The following is a 19,422-nucleotide window of genomic DNA, read 5'->3' on the forward strand; positions in this document are numbered from 1 at the left end:
CAAAAGGCCCTTTTAAGTGCTATTGGTAGTTTATTATAGATTAGGTTTCTTTTATTTTGGGGTGGTTTTTTTTAAATTCGTATTAGAATAGGAATAATTATTATTATTTTGGATAATTCATTTTGTCATTTATTGTAATTTGTTTGTTTTTGGGTGTTTGAATAGCCATTTTTTATTTTTAATGGGCAGCAAAAGAGCTGAATGCCCTTTTAAGGGCAATGCCAATACACATGCCCTTTTTTAGGGCAATGAGTAAATTAGGATTTACTTTATTTTTATTTTGTGGGCTTGGGGGTGGGGGTTTGTATACTGTTAGGGGGTGTATGTTTTTTAGGATGTTCATTCCTGCTAAGCTTCTATGTACCTTGTTTTTAAGGCATATTATTAAAATTTAATTTTTTAATTTACTTCTATACCGCAGTGTGCAGCTGATTTTTTTCTTTCCCTGGCTTGTTGTTTTGTGGTGGAACCAGACACAATTTCGGCGTGCACCCCCTGGGCTTCACACCTTTGCCTTTGCCCCTGTGCTTCCGGCGGCGTTTTCAGCCTGTACTGGACTTGGAGCGGCTTACTTCGTGGATGAGTCTGGGGTGAATGTTTTTCTTTTGTAGAAAAAGAGCTGATTTCTTTAGGGCAATGCCCTACAAAAGGCCCTTTTAAGGGTCAACAAAAGGACCTTTTAAGGGCCCTTGGTAGTTTATTATAGATTAGGGTTTTTTATTTTGGGGTGTTTCTTTTTTAACTATTAGTTATATTGTAGCTAGCTTAGGTTTTATTTCACAGGTACGTATGTATTTAGTTTTAAATATATATTATTTAGTTAATAATTGTAACTTTAATTTAGGGTTAGGGTTAGGGTCAGAGGCGTAACTAGAAACCACAGGGCCCAGGTACAAGACTCTAAGAAGGGCCCCACACCCTCCAAAAAAAGTGAATTTGATACATATCTTTTTAAAAAAAAATTTTTTTAACATTTAACACAGAAAAAATGTGAATCAGATTACATGTCTGCAATAGGAGGTACCCTGTGCCCACAGTCTGTGAGATGGTCTGCCACCCTATTTCTGTATATAGTGACACTGTTTAACCCCCCCCCAGTATTGTATATAGTGAGTCAGTGACACAATCTGTAATCTGCGGTGAGATGGCTGGCCTGATCCTACTCACCCCAGTAATTTATAAAATGACCACAGTAGTCTGTGACATAGTCCAGCCCCCCCCATACTGTATATAGTGGTACTGTATAGTAACACTTTTTACCCCCTCCCCCCATGCTGTAGTAACAAGGTTTGTAATTTGCTGGTTACACAAACATACACACACACACACACATACATGCATAAATACACACACAGTCACATACATACATACACACACACACACACATAAACACCAATGGGTAAAACAGAAACACTAACCCCTGTAGTCAGAGACACTAGTGAAGCATCATGTCACACTCACATGATATCAGTGCAGGCAGTGGTAGGTCAACGTTTTTTATTGAAGCTTGGCCCCCACCTTTGGGGGCCCAGTCGCAATTGAGCCCTCTGCACCACCTGTAGTTTCACCCCTGGTTAGGGTTAGGTTTAGGGTCAGGGTTAGGTTTAGGGTTAGGTTTAGGGGTTAATAGTTTAATTTAGGTTGTTGCAATGTGGGGGGCTGGCGGTTTAGGGGTTAATAGGTTTATTTAGTGGTAGTGATTTGGGAGGCTAGAGGTTTAGGGATTAATAACGTTATTCAGTGGCGGGGATGTCGGGAAGCGACGGAATAGGGGTTAATATATTTATTATTGTGTGGGCAATGTTGGGGTGCGGGGTAAAAGGGGTTAAGAACTTTAGTATAGTGGCAACGATGTCAGGGAGCGGCGGGATAGGGGTTAATACATTTTATTAGTGGTGGCGATGTCGGGAGCAGAAGATTAGGGGTTAATAGGTTTAATATAGTGTTTGCGATGTGGGAGGACCTCGGTTTAGGGGCTAATAGGTAGTTTATGGGTGTTAGTGTACTTTGTAACACTTTAGTAATGAGTTTTATGTAACAGTTGTGTTGCATAAAACTCATAACTACTGCTCTCAGATGGCAGTACGGATTGTGTCGTTATAGGGTGTAACACAAGCTTTTTAGCCTCACCGCAAAACTCTTAATGGCAGCGCTATGGGAATCCCATGAAAAAATGTAATTTTTTCAAGTGCGGGACTGACGTTGCGTTACAGGCTAAAAGGCTTGCGGTACAGCTATACTGACAAGACTCGTAATGGCTGCGTTGCTGTTTTAACGCTGAAATTACCTTTTTTCAGTGTTAAAACACGATTGCAAAACTTGTAATCTACCTGATAATGAGTAATTCATATGCTCTTTTTCATCCATGTCTTGATTAGATTAACCAAGTTGTCGGACTTGTTTATATTTCTGTTCTTTTTTATCTTTATTTGATCTTTTTTTTAACTTTTTGCTGCCATTTCTGCAGAAAGGAACCATATCCAGCATTCTCATTCATTCCATTTGGTGTAAGATCCATTTGCTCTTAAATTGCAGCATCATCCGTTCAATGTTGCCTCATTGAATTCCTGTCTTTACATCTGGTTTTGCTTTATGACAATGCAAAATATGTAGGTTTTTTTTTCCTTTCCTTGTATTCTCTGGGCCATTTTTTATGTTATTTATATGTTCACCCAGGTGAGTATGTACTTCCCTAGATGTAATCCCAACATACACTTTGGGACAAGTACATTGCAAGCAGTACACTACATTTTTCGTTCTACAATTTACGTAATCTGTAAATTTTTGGTACCCTTTGGAAATACATTTATCTGTTTGATGGTGTGCATGTATTTACAAAAAGAACATGATCCACAGCCATAAGTTCCTGAAGCACTCTTGTTTTTGTTTTTGCATACACAATGACTTCTTACAAGTTTATTACTTATAGTTGGTGCTTTCCTCCAACTCAGTTATTCGTTCACCGATTATCTCATTCAGATCATTGTCAGCTCTCAGAATGTTATATCTTTGTGTCTGTCATTGTATGTGGTAACTTTTTAGGTACCAGTAGTGTCTGTCTATCGGTATGAAGAGCTCTATGAAAAGCTCTCTTAATGACCTTGCAAGTGTATCCTCAGGATTTTAGTCTTTGTTTCAGTTTCTTCCATCTCATAAAAAATGTTTGTAAATCTGAACAATTTCTTCTGAGCCATAAGAATTCAGGTATGCCTCTTTTTGTTGGCCACGAGTAGCAGCTGTTAAATTCCAGAACTGAATTCGTGGCTGTAGGTTTTCTGAAGAGATCTGTACTCAGGTGTCCTCTGTCTGTACTTATTTCATAACTTCATTTTAAATTAAGGTCATTATCATTCAGTTTACTTATAAAATCTCTGAAACATCCCTCGCCACCTTTCCGTAAAATTAACAGATTATCTATGTATATGACCGATAGTATAATGTTATCTGTGTATTCAGTCAGGTTATCACCAAAGACTACCTCCTGTTCCCACCAACCTAAATAGATGCTAGCATAGGTTGGCGCACAGGAGGACCCCATAGCTGTACCTTGGGTTTGGAGGTAAAAACAATCATTACACACAAAAAAGTTGTGTTGTAAAACAAATCTGATTAATTTAATAATAAACATATCTTTCCTGTTTATCATTTGCCTCCATATTCAGAAAGTATTCAATGGCATTACATCCCTTATCATGTTTTATGGATGTGTAAAGGGACTCAACGTCACACGTAATTAAAAATCACCTAGATTATGAGTTTCGCGCTAAACAGGGTACGAAACGAACACCAAAAAATGTTGCAATATTTCACTCTCCATAGCGCTGCCATTACGAGTTTTTGAAAAGTCTCCTTGTGCGTGCGATATGGTGGCGTTAAGCTCCATACCGCACAAAATCCAAGGGCTGTGACACCATCCATCTCAGGGACGTCTTCTATCTTCATCCTGCGCTGAGCGTCCTCTTCATACGGTCACCACCGTACACTGAAGTTGAATGCAAGGTAGCCGTTTCAAAATGGCGTACCTTGCATTCCTATTGGCTGATTTGATTCTTCAAATTCAAATCAGCCAATAGGATGAAAACTTCTGAAATCCTATTGGTTGGCAAAACAGTCAATAGGATGAGAGCTACTGAAATCCTATTGGCTGTTCAAATCAGCCTATGCAGGAGGGCAGCAGTTTAGGGGTTTATAGGTAGTTTATGGGTGTTAGTGTACTTTGTAACAGTTTAATTATGAGTTTTGTGAAACATTTTTTGCTTGACATAATAAGCCGTCCAGGTGGTTTGTCTTTATTTTTGTGTACCTTTTGGGAGCAGATAGAAAGTAGAGGTTTTAGGTGTAGTGACACTAAGAAAATCCCATTCTTTATCCATAATAATATCTTGTAATTTTGCACTTCCTATTAGATTATGGTACTTAATAAAAAATCTTCTGTAGGGTTAGAGAACAGTATGTTTTAACCTTATTTATCATTAAGTTGTCTCATAGCTTATTTAATGTACAACTCCTTGTCCCATATTACAATGTTGCCACCTTTGTCCGATGGCTTAATGAGTTAATCCTCCTATTCTTGTAGTTCTAATAACGCTGCTTTCTCATTTATAGTTAAGTTACTCATAGATTTATTTTCTATGGTTAATAACTCTTTGGTGACTACTTTTTTGGAATGCATCAATCATAGGATACTTGTCTTGGCATTATGCAGTAGGGGCAATTTCACTTTCCTCCAAAAGGTCAGTCAGTGTATCTAGCATCTGTAAATCTATACAGTCACTATCTTCATGCTTATGATACATTTTTTTGAGTGCCAACTTACGACAAAATAAATTGAGATCCTTAATTAGTTAACTGGTTAAGAGTGGGTGCAGGGGAAAAGGACAGCCCTCTAGAGAGAACCTGTGTATATGACTCAGTTAATATTCTCTTTGATTGATTAATTATTTTTACATCATTATTCTCAGTGGTTACCATCATGGTCTCCTGGACCAATCTTCCCATCTCCTGTGTTGGTTGTGTGGTCTGTAACACCATATCGTTCTGTCTCTTAATGCTCTCTCCCCTTCCCCTCTGTCTCCTTGTCTTCCTCTTGTTTGTTTATTGTAGGTCTCCGCTCAGAGGCGTAACTAGAAACCACAGCCCCCTCCTCCCCCCAAAAAGTGAATTTGATACATATCTTTTTTTTTTAACATTTAACACAGAAAAAAATGTGAATCAGATTACATATCTGCAAAAGGAGGTACCCTGTGCCCACTGTCTGACCCCCCTATTACAATATATAGTGAAACTGTTTAACCCACCAGTCTGTAATCTGCCAGACACAGTCTGTAATCTGCCGGTGAGATGGATGGCCTGACCCTACCCATCCCAGTACTTTATAAAGTGACCACAGTAGTCTGTGACATAGTCCAGCCCCCAGTACTGTATATAGTGGTACTGTATAGTGACACTGTTTACCCCCCGCCCCCCATGCTGTAGTAACAAGGTCTGTAATTTGCTGGTTCCACAAACACACACACACACACACACATAAATGCATAAATACACACACAGTCACATACATACATATGCACACGCACGCACACACTCACACATACATGCATAAATACACACACAGTCACATACATACACACACACACACACACACACATACACACACACACACACACACATACACATCAATGGGTAAAACAGAAACACTAACCCCTGTAGTCAGAGACACTAGTGAAGCATCATGTCACACTCACATGATATCAGCGCAGGCAGTGGCAGGTCAACAATTTTTATTTTAAAACCCTTGGCCCAGTCGTAATTGCGACCTCTGCATCCCCTGTAGTTTTGCCCCTGTTCCGCTCTCTCTCTTAAAAAGGACCCTGTTGGTTTGTCTCTGTGGTGCTATTGGTCTCACTATCACTGTCCTCAACAGCCGAAGAGTCATTGTCTGATGGTGTTAGGTTTGGTAGATGGTATAGAATTAACTTGCCTCCGTCTGGGGAGTCTATCATCCCACGTAAATATTCTGCCCTTTTCAAAATCTTTGATATCTCATTTAATTTTGGCACATTTATGATTTCTGACTCTTTTTTGTCTAATTCCTGCCTGAGTGTTTTGTATGCTGTATTAAATTTTTCCAGCATCTCAAATTTATTAAGTTTGCAGTTTCACTCCTTGATCTGTTGATCTGATTCTATCATCACTTCGTTCTCATAATCTGAGAGATATACATATATAAAGATATATATATATATATATATATATATATATATATATATATATATATATATAGGTATCTCGTTTAATTTTGGCACATTTTTGATTTCTGACTCTTTTTTGTCTAATTCCTGCCTGAGTGTTTTGTATGCTGTATTAAATTTTTCCAGCATCTCAAATTTATTAAGTTTGCAGTTTCACTCCTTGATCTGTTGATCTAATTCTATCATCACTTCGTTCTCATAATCTGAGAGATATACATATATATAAAGATATATATATATACATATATAGGAATATCTAAAGATATATATATATATATATATATATATATATATATAGGAATATCTAATTAAAATACTTAAAACATATTTCCCTATTGGAATGTGAAATATTTACAGTAATAAAAAGTTAAACACTTTCTAAATATGAATGTTGTATATATTTTATTTTTCATGTTTTCCGATACTTGACTGCCAAGGGCTCCAATGCACTTATATATAATATATATATATATATATATATATATATATATATATATATATACACACATATGTATTTATGTGTTTATATGTGTATATTTGTCTGTAAATACATATATACACATAAAAATATAAATACAAATGTATACACAAACACATATATATATATATATATATATATATATATATATATATATATATATATACATACAAATACATATTTAGACATGCATATGTATATGTATATATGTATATATGTATATGTTGAGTTTTTTTGAGAAGGAACTAAAGTGACCTCCACAGAGCCCTGACCTCAACCCCCCTGAACACCTTTAGGATGGACTGGAATTTTTTTTGAGCAAGACTTTTTCATCCAATGTCAGTGCCTGCCCTCATAAATGGTCTTTTGGCTGAATAGGCACAAATTCCCACAGACACAATCCAAAATCTTGCGGAAAGCCTTCCAAGAAGAGTCGCAGCTGTTATAATTGCAAAGAGGAGCCAATTCAATATTAATACTCACAGATTTGCAATGGAATGCTCATATAGATAGTCAGGCATCCACATACCTTAAATATATATATATATATATATATATATATATATATATATATATATATATATATATATATATATATATATATATATATATATATATATATATATGTGTGTATCCTGGTTACACCATCAAACGGACCAACTTCTGGGACAATATCTGCCACTAACCTTTGTTGCCAAATCAGTTTGAGTATGATTTCCTTTTTTTCCTTTTTTATTAATTGTTATTTTAATATGTAATATTTAATTAAAAATAAATTCTACATCTATTTTGCATAGATGAATAATACTATTAATTGCTGATATATTAAAAAGAGGATACAATTAAGGCATCTCTGCGTGTTTTATTGGTTATTTCCATTTTTGGACATTTTACTTTTTTTTGGGAAAGGTCAGCCTGGCAGGTTCAGTAAGTGCATGCATTGTATTAGTGACAGGTAGTGTTGAATAAGTTCAGAATCACATACATATGCAGTATTAGTTTCGCATTAGTTCTGCATGAATAAATTGTGCATCCTAATGAATTTAATTTCCCAGCTGTACTACACAATTTTTTTCTCGTCAATCAATTTTATTACATGGCTACAGCAAAGCTTATTTTCATAAGTACAAGTGCTGAAACAGCTCAGTAAAAAGAAATCGTATGAAGTGAGCATTTCTTTACGTAGCTGATGTTTCCCTTATTGGAAAGGGTGAAATATACAAATCAGATTAATGACATTTAGATGGTAAGGTAGTAAATTTAAAAGCTGCTGTTTAGCAGCAAAACTAAATACATATATATAATAAATTAATACATTTATATAAAATTCCAATGGACTAATAGAGATTTTTTGGCCAATAAATGACACACTTTTTATCACGAGTATGAAAGCATACAAATTAAAGATGTTACAAAAAATAAATAAATACAGAATCTATCTATCTGTCTGTCTGTCTGTCTGTCTGTCTGTCTGTCTGTCTGTCTGTCTGTCTGTCTGTCTGTCTGTCTATCTATCTATCTGTCTGTCTATAATTTTTAATAGGAAAAAAAAAATATTTTGATCTTGAGATTAACATCAAGTTTAAGGGGCATATTTATCAATGTGCAAGTGGACATGATACGAAGTAGCGTATCATGTCCGCCACACATCGATAAACATCGGTAAATGCCGACAGCATACGCTGTCGGCATTTATCATTGCACCAGCAGTTCTTGTGAACTGCTGGTGCAGTGCTGCCCCCTGCAGATTCGTGGCCAATCGGCCACTAGCAGCGGGTGTCAATCAACCCGATCGTATTCGATCTGGTTGATTTCTGTCCGCCACCTCAGAGCAGACAGACAAGTTAAGGCAGCAGTGGTCTGTTTCTGGCGAGCATGAAGGCTTGCCGTATGGAGCTTGATAAATATGCCCCTATGACTGGTCCATAACTGGTGCATGACGTTTATTGGCTGATATAAACAACTCCCACAGCTGTTTTCATCACAGAAGCATCCATTTGCCAAAAATACTACAATGCATTTCACAAATTCACTTTCCTAGATGCAGCAAAAAAAAAAATAGATGTCTTGAATATCCTTTTAAAAGCAAGAGCTAAGGATTTTTTTTGAGGGTCACCAAAGACCAAATACACAACATTCAAATGAATATATTTCTTACAAAGTTAAATGCAATGTTTACAACATATGCGTTTAATGTGTGCTTGATATTTAAGAGTGGATATCATTGGTGAGTCTGCTGGCATTGCTAATGTTATTTCTTTATTAAAGAAACATTGTACATTTTTGTTTAATGAAATGAAATTATGAAATTAACAGGAAGTGATTATGTCCTGGGACTCTACTGCTCATTGGCTAATAGGGACACATTACAGGGAAAAATACGTTTTTATTTATTCATGAACATCGATTTTTAAAAAAACAAAGCTCTTAATATTTTGAAACATTGTCTTTTAGTTGGTACACAGACAATTTCTGATTATCATGTCCCTTTATTTTCGTAATATCTTTATGTTGTTTCTTTATTACTTGTTTCACAGTCTCACTGGATTTCTCTCTTTTTTATTCCTCATTTGTACCCCATCACTGTTCTCTTCACTGATACTTATTACTTCTACTTAACAAATAATACATTCTTTCTCCCATTTTAATTCATTTTGTCTTTTTTTTTTTTTTTTTAACTTACAAGCAATGTTTCCACTATTTTTTCCCATGTCATTCCATTTAATTTGGAACCCCCCTCTTTGATTGAATTACCTGAATCACATAGCTTATAGCCATCTCAGAAATTGCAGGGTTATCATGGGTTGGGAGTTCTTCTTGTTGTCCTTTCTTCAGCTTCCCCTGTAATGGCAAATGTCCCAGTTTCCAGGGACTGCTCTAGCTCCACCTATAGTAGCCCTACTCTGCCCAACACTGTCCATGTCTCACCCATTCTGTCCACTCCACAACTACATACTTGCCTCTCCTTTCATGGCTCCACCCACCAAACTTTAGTGTGCCACTGCCCACAAGGCCCCTTTTCTTCCTGTCCCAGAAACCTTCTGGTAAATCTTGGAAGGTACAAAATGTAAAATATGGTGACTTATTAACTTCATATTGATGATGACTGCTTAATGTATTTGAATGCAGGTTGTTTCCCTTAAAGGCAGCCTCTGCGCTCCCCAACAATTCCTATTCCACATTCACCTTGTCACAGCTCTGCTCACCAAATACTGGTGAGCTGTTGTCCTTAAGTACCCTTCACCTTACTGTTCCACAAAATCTCTGGGAAATCATGGTACGGAAATAAGAATACGATACAGCAATTTAGTTTTCTTAAATTCAGATTTGGTAAAAAAATTGAAAATCCACAAACAATCTAGACTTATTAATTTAAAAATGATGGTGACTTCTTAATGTATATGAATACAGAATACCTCAGCTGTCCTTAAGGGGTTGAAGATATCCCTAATTGGGTCAACTACATGTCTATAGAATGTTAGCATTTATTGTTTCATGGACAATAAAACATTACTCTCCTTTTTTCAATATTTCAAATAATATAATTAAAAAAAAAAAAAACTGAATATTATTCTCAGTCTAATCTTTGCTTTGAATACATTATTCTGTCTAGCATGTAGTTAGTGTTTAATGTCCCATAGGTCCCTCTAAGTACATTACATTCATGATAACATGGTAAGTAACTGACTCCATACAAACATAACCTTGGCATAGTCAGATATAACTTTCTGCTAAATATAAAATCTTTTCTTCATATTATACAACTAGATAATGGATGACATATTTTAGTTGCAGCACTATCCACTGGTGTTTGCAAGCAATACTAATTATACCTACACATTACATATGATTTATTTTGAACGTGTATAAAAGTAGAAATTGTTATTATATAGTGCAGTTTGCTTTCCCAAGACTGAGCTTTGATAGAACATAAACATTCATGTTTATAATTATGCAGTGTAATATGCTGACTTAATGTGTGATTATTGTGGTTGGTGTTTCTAGGCTTTATCCTTGATTATAAATTAATGCTTAACATAAACATAAAGTGAAATTTGTTTCCACTACCCATAACAGAGATGTAGCAAACAGATGGAGGAATCAAAAGCAGAACAGATTAAGTCAACAAATTACTTAAATGGCTTGGTGGGTGAAGTATTGTAAGGCATATCACAGCAAGATGGGAAAATCTTGGAATATATTAAGACCTTACCTGTAAAGTTAACTTTTAGTAAATAGTCCTTGTAGAGTTTTTTACCATCTAGGACCTTCATAGCATCACATAACTTAGTGGTATTCGGGCACATGGTTCGTTGCATTTGGTGTAAAGCATGAGCCATGGCATACACTGCGTTGATCACAAACATTACTTTGGATTCCTGTTCATAATTCGAACTGTTGATGTGAAGACGTTTGTCACATGCCTTAGCATGTGGAATTTTGTTTTGGAGACTGCACTGAAATTTTTGCTGCCAAAAATCCTTAAACCAAGGATTACGATAATTATTATTCGGATTAAGGCTTTTAAAATACTTGTCAAATTCCCTAACTGGATGAGAGGCAAGTTCCAAAGTTATTGCACCATAAGCAATGTGTTCGTTGCCCTTGACAATACTCTCTTGAGCTCCCCACCCGTCACTGGCGATCCATGTGAAGGAAGCATTAAATCTGTTGGCTGCAGCCAGGAGTTCTCTGGTATCATCACTCCTCATAAAAAGCACTACTACTCTAGCATTTGGTTTTTGTAATAGTTCCCTAATAGCATTATCATATGACTTTTTGAAATTTGATCTCCCAACTTTTTCTGAAGTGGCAATGCAAATATTCCTCAGCCTTGCTTCTTGTTCGAAGGCTTCAATTCCTGTCTCACCATAATCTCCTTCTGATGCAACTGTAGAGACATATGTCCAGTTAAAGAAACGCAATATCTCGGCCATTGCCTTTGCTTGATAGAAGTCTGGTGGCACCGTCCTTGCAAAATAGTCATAACGGGATTTGTCACTGAGCTTGGCACTGGTGGAAGCATAGCTAATCTGCGGAATATGAAACAGCCTCAGCAAATTTGCGACCTGTGAATATTAGAAGAAATAGTGTGAGACACAATGGATACAAACTAAAAATCTTATCTTGTGGTCCAAGCACACATTTGCCTTGTAGTAAACAGAGGGGGTTATTTAAAGGGATATTGAGCTAAAAGACTTCCTGCCATCCATATATAAATCAAATCAGCATCTAATGATTTTTATATTATTTGTCAATTAAAAAAAAAAAAAAGGTGTTAAATACACTTCCTTCTAATGTTTACTTACTGGCCGCTCATTGGTTACTGGGTAGAATGAAAATGTCTACCAAACAGCCAATGAGTGTTAGCTGGAAATACCAATAAATATTAGCATGAAGTATGCAACTGATACTGTTCTTCAATTTTCAATTTAAATAACTGTATCTTAATTTTTTTTTAAAGCAAAACAAAAATAAATCAGCATTTATAAATAATAATACTAAAATTACATGCTACAATTCTTCTTAAACAGAATGGAAATTTGGAACAGATATTAGCATTAGTCTACTGGAAAAATGACATATTCTTATTCATTAGCGCATGCAATGTTTGCATTATGGACCCTAGATAATTATGGGGTTGATAAATATCCTTTAGAAATGTTTAGCAAATGATTTATCTGCAAAGAAATCTTATACTTTAATAGTGAATTTTATAGAACATTCATTAGACAAGTATTTTTTAAAGGGACGTTAAACAGTAAATACATTTCATGCACCTCATGCTGCGATATTGGAACCTAGGTTACATTGCAATTATCTGAAGTAGAGTTGCTATACATGTGCAAACACATCAGCACTGGCAATGCAGTGGAAGCTAGATTTAAACATGGCGGCACACATTACTAGAGGGAGGCATGGAATAACCTCAATACTATGCTTATAAAATATAATAAGTGTTTAATGTTCCTTTAAGGACTGTGATCAACCCCAACTTGTGAATAAGCAAATATTTTCTTTCTTTAATACCAGATGTACTAGTAATGTTTCCACTGCTTAAGTAGTTTTGGTGGCCATTTCGATGCAGACTCACTCATGGGAGAAGCAGTGGACATATGTCCGCAATTTGATGCAAATGAATAGAGGGATTGCCTGTTATCTTAAATTCTGGCAGGAGATGCTGATCTGGAAGCCCCAAATGCACGCAGACAGGTTTTCCTGATGAGAACATTTGTCCGCACTAATATTCTTAATTTGAGGCCAAAATGTTCTCATGCGAGAAGCAGTGGACATATGATCGCAACTGGTTGCATGCGAGCAGTGGGCGTGGTGGCACACTGGATGTGATACTAAATTCTGACAGCAGATGCTTATCTGGAGGCCCCAAATGTATGCAGACAGGTTCTCTTGATTAGGACCCTGTCCACACTAATCTTCTTGGGGGCCTAAAAGTTCGTTGAAAAGCAGCAGACGAATATATCCGCAATTGGTTGCGTGAGCAGGGGGGGGGTTGCACACACGGTTGTGTATGATCTTGTCTCATCTGAGAACCTTGTCCGCACTGATCTTGGGGGCCTAAATGTTAAAATGTGGTAATATTTTTTTATAGTGATATTTTTCCTCCCCTTAAATTTGTATACGTAAAAAAACACAGGTATCAAATCATTTATGAAAGTCATTTACAATCAGCTAGATTACGAGTTTTGAGTGCTATAGGGAAATTAACGACTGCCACAAAAGCGGTGGTATTTAACCTCCCTATAGTGCTGCTATTACAGGTTTTAAAAAAGCAGGCTTGCGCAATCGATATGGTGGCGTTGAGCTCCATACCTCACCCAAATACAAGCGCTGCTTTGACATGCTCGTTCACGATTTCCTCATAGACATTAATGGGGAGAGCCGGCAAAAAAAAAGCCTAACACCTGCAATCACGGAAACAAAAGCTCCGTAACGCAGCCCCATTGATGTCTATGGGGAAAGAAAAAGTTACATTAAAAACCACGTCTAAACACCCCTAATCTGCTGCCCCTGACATCGACGCAACCTACATAATGTTATTAACCCGTAATTTGCCGCCCCCAACATCGCCGCCACCTACATAATGTTATTAACCCCTGATCTGCTGCCCCTAACATCGTCGCCACCTAAATACACTTATTAACCCCTAATCTGCCTCCCTTAACATCACCGCCACCTACATTACAGTTATTAACCCCTAATCTGCCGTCCCCAATGTCGCCGGCACTATACTAAAGTTAATAACTCCTAAACCTCTGGCCTCCAACATCACTAACACTAAATAAATATATTAACCCCTAAACCTAACCCTAACCCTAACGTAACCCTAAGCATAACCCTATCCCTAATGTAACCCTAAGCATAACCCTAACCCTAACACCCCTAACTTAAATATAATCAAGATAAATCTAAGTAAAAATTACAATTATTAAAAATAATACCTATTTAAAACTAAATACAAACTTACCTGTAAAATAAAACCTAAGCTAGCTACAATATAACTAATAGTTACATTGTAGCTATCTTAGGTTTTATTTTTATTTCACAGGTTTGTATTTATTTTAACTAGGTAGACTAGTTAGTAAATAGTTATTAACTATTTACTAGCTACCTAATTTAAATAAATACAAAAGTTACCTGTAAAATAAAACCTAACCTGCCTTACACTAAAACCTAACATTACAATAAAATAAAATAAATTAAATTAATAAAATACAATACAATAATCTAAATTACAAAAAAATAAACACTAAATTACACAAAATAAAAAACAAAATTATCAAAAATAAAAACTAATTACTCCTAATCTAATAGACCTATCAAAATAAAATAGCCACCCAAAATAAAAAAAAACCTAACCTACACTAAACTGCCAAAGGCCCTTAAAAGGGCCTTTAGCGAGGCATTGCCCCAAAGAAATCAGCTCTTTTACCTGTAAAAAAAAATACAAACACCCCCAACAGTAAAACCCACCACCTACCCAACCAAAGCCCCCAAATAAAAACCTATCTAAATAAACCTAAGATAACCATTGCCCTGAAAAGGGCATTTGGATGGGCATTGCCCTTAAAAGGGCATTTAGCTCTTTTACATTGCCCAAACCGTAAGCTAAAAATAAAACCCACCCAATAAACCCTTAAAAAAAAAACTAACACTAACCCCCAACAATCCACTTACAGTTTTCGAAGACCGGACATCCATCCTCATCCAGGCGGCAGAAGTCCTCATCGAAGCCGGCAGAAGTCTTCATCCAAGCGGCAGAAGTCTTCATCCAGACAGCATCTTCTATCTTCATCCATCCGGAACGGGTCCATCTTCAAGACATCCAGCAGAGAGCATCCTCTTCTTCCGATGGTCGCTGTAGAATGAAGTTTCCCTTTAAGTGACGCCATCTAAGATGGCATCCCTTACATTCTGATTGGCTGATAGAATTCTATCAGCCAATAGGAATTAAAGGGGAAAAATCCTATTGGCTGATTGGATCAGCCAATAGAATTGAGCTTGCATTCTATTGACTGATTGCAATAGCCAATAAGATTTTTTCCCATTTAATTCCTATTGTCTGATAGAATTCTATCAGCCAATCGGAATGTAAGGGACGCCATCTTAGATGACGTCACTTAAAGGGAAACTTCATTCTTCAGCGACCATTGGAAGAAGAGGATGCTCCGTGCCGGATAGATGAAAATAGAAGATGCTGTCTGGATGAAGACTTCTGCCACTTGGATGAAGACTTCTGCTGCTTGGATGAAGACTTCTGTTGGCTTTGAGGAGACCTTCTGCCCGCTTGGATGAAGACTTCTGCTGGCTTTGATGAGGACTTCTGTCGCCTGGATGAGGATGGATGTCCGGTCTTTGAAAACTGTAAGTGGATCGTCTGGGCTTAGTGTTAGTTTTTTTTAAGGGTTTATTGGGTGGGTTTTATTTTTAGCTTAGCTATTGGGCAATGTAAAAGAGCTAAATGGCATTTAAGGGGAATGCCCATCCAAATGCCCTTTTCAGGGCAATGGTTAGCTTAGGTTTATTTAGATAGGTTTTTATTTGGGGGGTTTGGTTGGGTGGGTGGCAGGTTTTACTGTTGGGGGATTGTTCATATTTTTTTAACAAGTAAAAGAGCTGATTTCTTTGGGGCAATGCCCCGCAAAAGGCCCTTTTAAGGGCCATTAGCAGTTTAGTGTATGCTAGGGTTTTTTTTTATTTTGGGGGGGGGGCTTTTTTATTTTGATAGGGCTATTAGATTAGGAGTAATTCGTTTTTATTTTTGATCATTTCATTTTTTATTTTGTGTAATTTAGTGTTTATTTATTTTTGTAAATTAGATAATTGTATTTTATTAATTTAATTTATTTTATTTTATTGTAATGTTAGGTTTTAGTGTAAGGCAGGATAGGTTCTATTTTACAGGTAACTTTGTATTTATTTTAATTAGGTAGCTAGTAAATAGTTAATAACTATTTAATGACTAGTTTACCTAGTTAAAATAAATACAAACTTACCTGTGAAACCCGCGACGATGTCGGGAAGCAGCGGAATAGGGGTTAATACATTTTTTAAGTGGCGGCAATGTCCGGAGCAGCAGATTAGGGGTTAATAATTTTATTTTAGTGTTTGCGATGCAGGAGGGCCTTGGTTTAGGGGTTAATAGTTAGTTTATGGGTGTATGTGTACTGTGTGACAGTTTAGTTATGAGTTTTATGGTACAGCTTTGTAGCATAAAATCTAAAACTACTGACTTTAGATGGTGGTACGGATCTTGTCATTTTAGGCTGTACCGCTCACTTTTTGGCCTCACCCCAAAACTCGTAATACCGGCGCTTTGGAAGTCCCATTGAAAAATTACTTTTTTAAAAGTGCGGTACTGACGTTGCGTGACGGCCAAAAAGGTGTACGGTACACAGGGCCGGTGCTAGACTATTTTGCGCCCTAGGCAAGACCAGCTACTTGCGCCCCCCCAAAAAAACAATGCCACAAATGTCTGAAGTAAATCATTTTTATGTTGAATTAATCATTTTATAGGGGAATCTAGACCCCCTCAAACACACACTCACATACAGACAGATTCACTCAAACACAGACAGACAGATTCACTCAAATACAGACACAGATTTATAGATACACACAGACTCTCTCACACACACAGATACACACAGACCACCTCAAACAAACACTCACATACAGACAGATTCACTCAAACACACGCACAGACACTCACATACAGACAGATTCACTCAAACACACACAGGCAGACAGATTCGCTCAAATACACTCACAGATTTATAGATACACACAGACTCTCACACACACAGATACAGACAGACCACCTCAAACACACACTCACATACAAACAGATTCACTCAAATACACACACAGATTTATAGATACACACAGACTCACACACACAGATATAGACAGACCACCTCAAACACACACTCACATACAGACAGATTCACTCAAATACACACACAGATTTATAGATACACACAGACTCACACACACAGATATAGACAGACCACCTCAAACACACACTCACATACAGACAGATTCACTCAAACACACACACTCATATACAGACAGATTCACTCAAACACACACAAAAGTAAAAGACAACTTGATATAGATTCACAATAATAGACAGTAACTGCATTTATAGATGTGCAAAGTTTTTTTACTAGCTCTAACAATAAGCAAAGTATTTAAACATGAAGCATTCCCCACGCACATACATGGCCTGGAAAATATTGCTCCAAATTTAATCTACAAGTGGATCCTCCCTATAGGCCACATACACTGTGTGACACACATCCTATGGTTCGTGTGCATCTGTAAACACAGTACATAGCAGCACTCATGTATGCACACAATTTGGGATTATAGATTACATACATACATACCTCTCCTAAACACACACAATACACAACAGGCACTCATGTATACACACAATATGAGATTATATAGAATATAGAATATTATTATATTTATACAACTAGGTTATAATGTGAAATTAATTTACTAGGACTGGTCCTAGTTTGACTTAGTTTGGCTCTAACACTAACTGTTATATTTTCTATATCAGGCTTTTGAATCTTGATGCCTGATTGCCTGTGACACACACATACCGTGTGCATGCCTGACTCATGATGGCTAATTGGTAATGGCTACATATATTAAAGGATCCATGATCCATTTATCCCAAAACAAAATGTACAGACTGAGGCTGAGCAAAAAGAAAACTAAGTTACATCACTGGTGAAAGTGATGTTTTTGCTCACCAGACACACCAAGTTGCCACCGGCAGTCCGTCACCAGCCTGCCTCCCGGCCTCAGCTCTCTGCTTCCCGCTCTCAGCTCTTCTTCATGCGCCTGCAGCTGCTGCTGGGATTCTGAGTGGGAGGAAGTGATGACGAGTGTCAGGGCAGGGAGCGTTGCGCTGAGTGGGAGATCACTGCGTCATCGCGTGAGGCTGGCCGGATCAATTTATCATTAGCAGCCATCAGCCAGCCAGCACGCTGCACTTGTCAGTCTCTACAACATTGATACAGCGACCGTAAGACTTAAGTTGATGCTCAGTCTCACGGCCGCTGTATGCAAGTACTATCCCCTGCTCAGTCGGAAGACTAATGTCTCTCCATCAAGCACTTAGGCAAATGTTGTACTGGAGTCTGTGCAACCCAGGTTGTGGCCGGCTGCGCCCTAGGTGGCAGTGCGCTCTATGCGGCTGCCTAGTTTGCCTAGTTGGAGCGCCGGCCCTGACGGTACACCTATTCTGACAAGACTTGTAATAGCAGCGTTAGGGATAAAGCATCCTTTTGAGTCATAACGCAAAACTCGTAATCTAGCTGTTTGTTAATAAGGATTAAAATATTGTGGCTTTCTAGTAATAAAATATAAAAAAGCCAACCCTTGTTTGACATCAAGTAGAAAAATATATTTATTTGAAATATATAACATATAAAGAAAATGTTTGTGTATAACTTTTTGGTCAAATAACTATTTCAAATAATAGCATATGACATTTTTGCGAGCAGTTTATTACAATGCAATTATATTTTATATTAATTAAATGTTGGCTAGTTCTGAAAGAATTTTATCACTTATTTTCAAACATATTTTTTTTTAGCTATATAAATTCATGTTCCCTAGTAGAAGATATTATTTAATTAAACTTTGATATTACCAATAGTACATTTTCTCATAAAAAAATAATTAAATGATCCCAATTGTAACTGTCCTTGTTAATATATTATTTTTCATATGTTCTGCTTTCATTGTAACCTGCAGAACTATATAATTTATAATACTGCATAAGGCCAGTTTTAAATTAGAAATCCTTTCCCTGCATATACTTTATTACATTATGCATTGTCCCCAAGTAATATACCATGCATTATCAGTATGTGTATTATTACGGTTGCTATTTATTGGAACAAATATGTAGACACATAGACGAGTCAACTCTCCAGACAGCTCAGTACATCAAGATTGGGAGAGAAAGTAGCTTTATTTACCAGCAACTGTGTTATGTTTATGAATAACATCCATATTGTTATCATAAAATCATTTTACATTACATAAAGTATTTTTTTGCTCTGGCTTTAACAAAAAGATGCATAATCTCACCGTACCTTTGCAGACTATATTTCTTGACAAACAATGAGGGCTATTTATTCTATATAA

General features: G+C 36.8%; 1 protein-coding gene across 1 annotated transcript in view; it reads right to left on the minus strand.

Moving 5' to 3' along the window:
• GRM3 (glutamate metabotropic receptor 3) overlaps positions 1–19,422 on the minus strand; it is a 250,803-nt gene that overhangs the window by 182,643 nt on the left and 48,738 nt on the right. The window contains exon 2 of the mRNA XM_053719755.1: positions 10,943–11,798. Coding sequence (XP_053575730.1) covers positions 10,943–11,798 — 856 coding nt within the window. The remainder of the gene's footprint in view (positions 1–10,942; positions 11,799–19,422) is intronic.

This window comes from Bombina bombina, chromosome 6 (assembly GCF_027579735.1).
Source record: "Bombina bombina isolate aBomBom1 chromosome 6, aBomBom1.pri, whole genome shotgun sequence".
Classification (NCBI taxonomy): domain Eukaryota; kingdom Metazoa; phylum Chordata; class Amphibia; order Anura; family Bombinatoridae; genus Bombina; species Bombina bombina.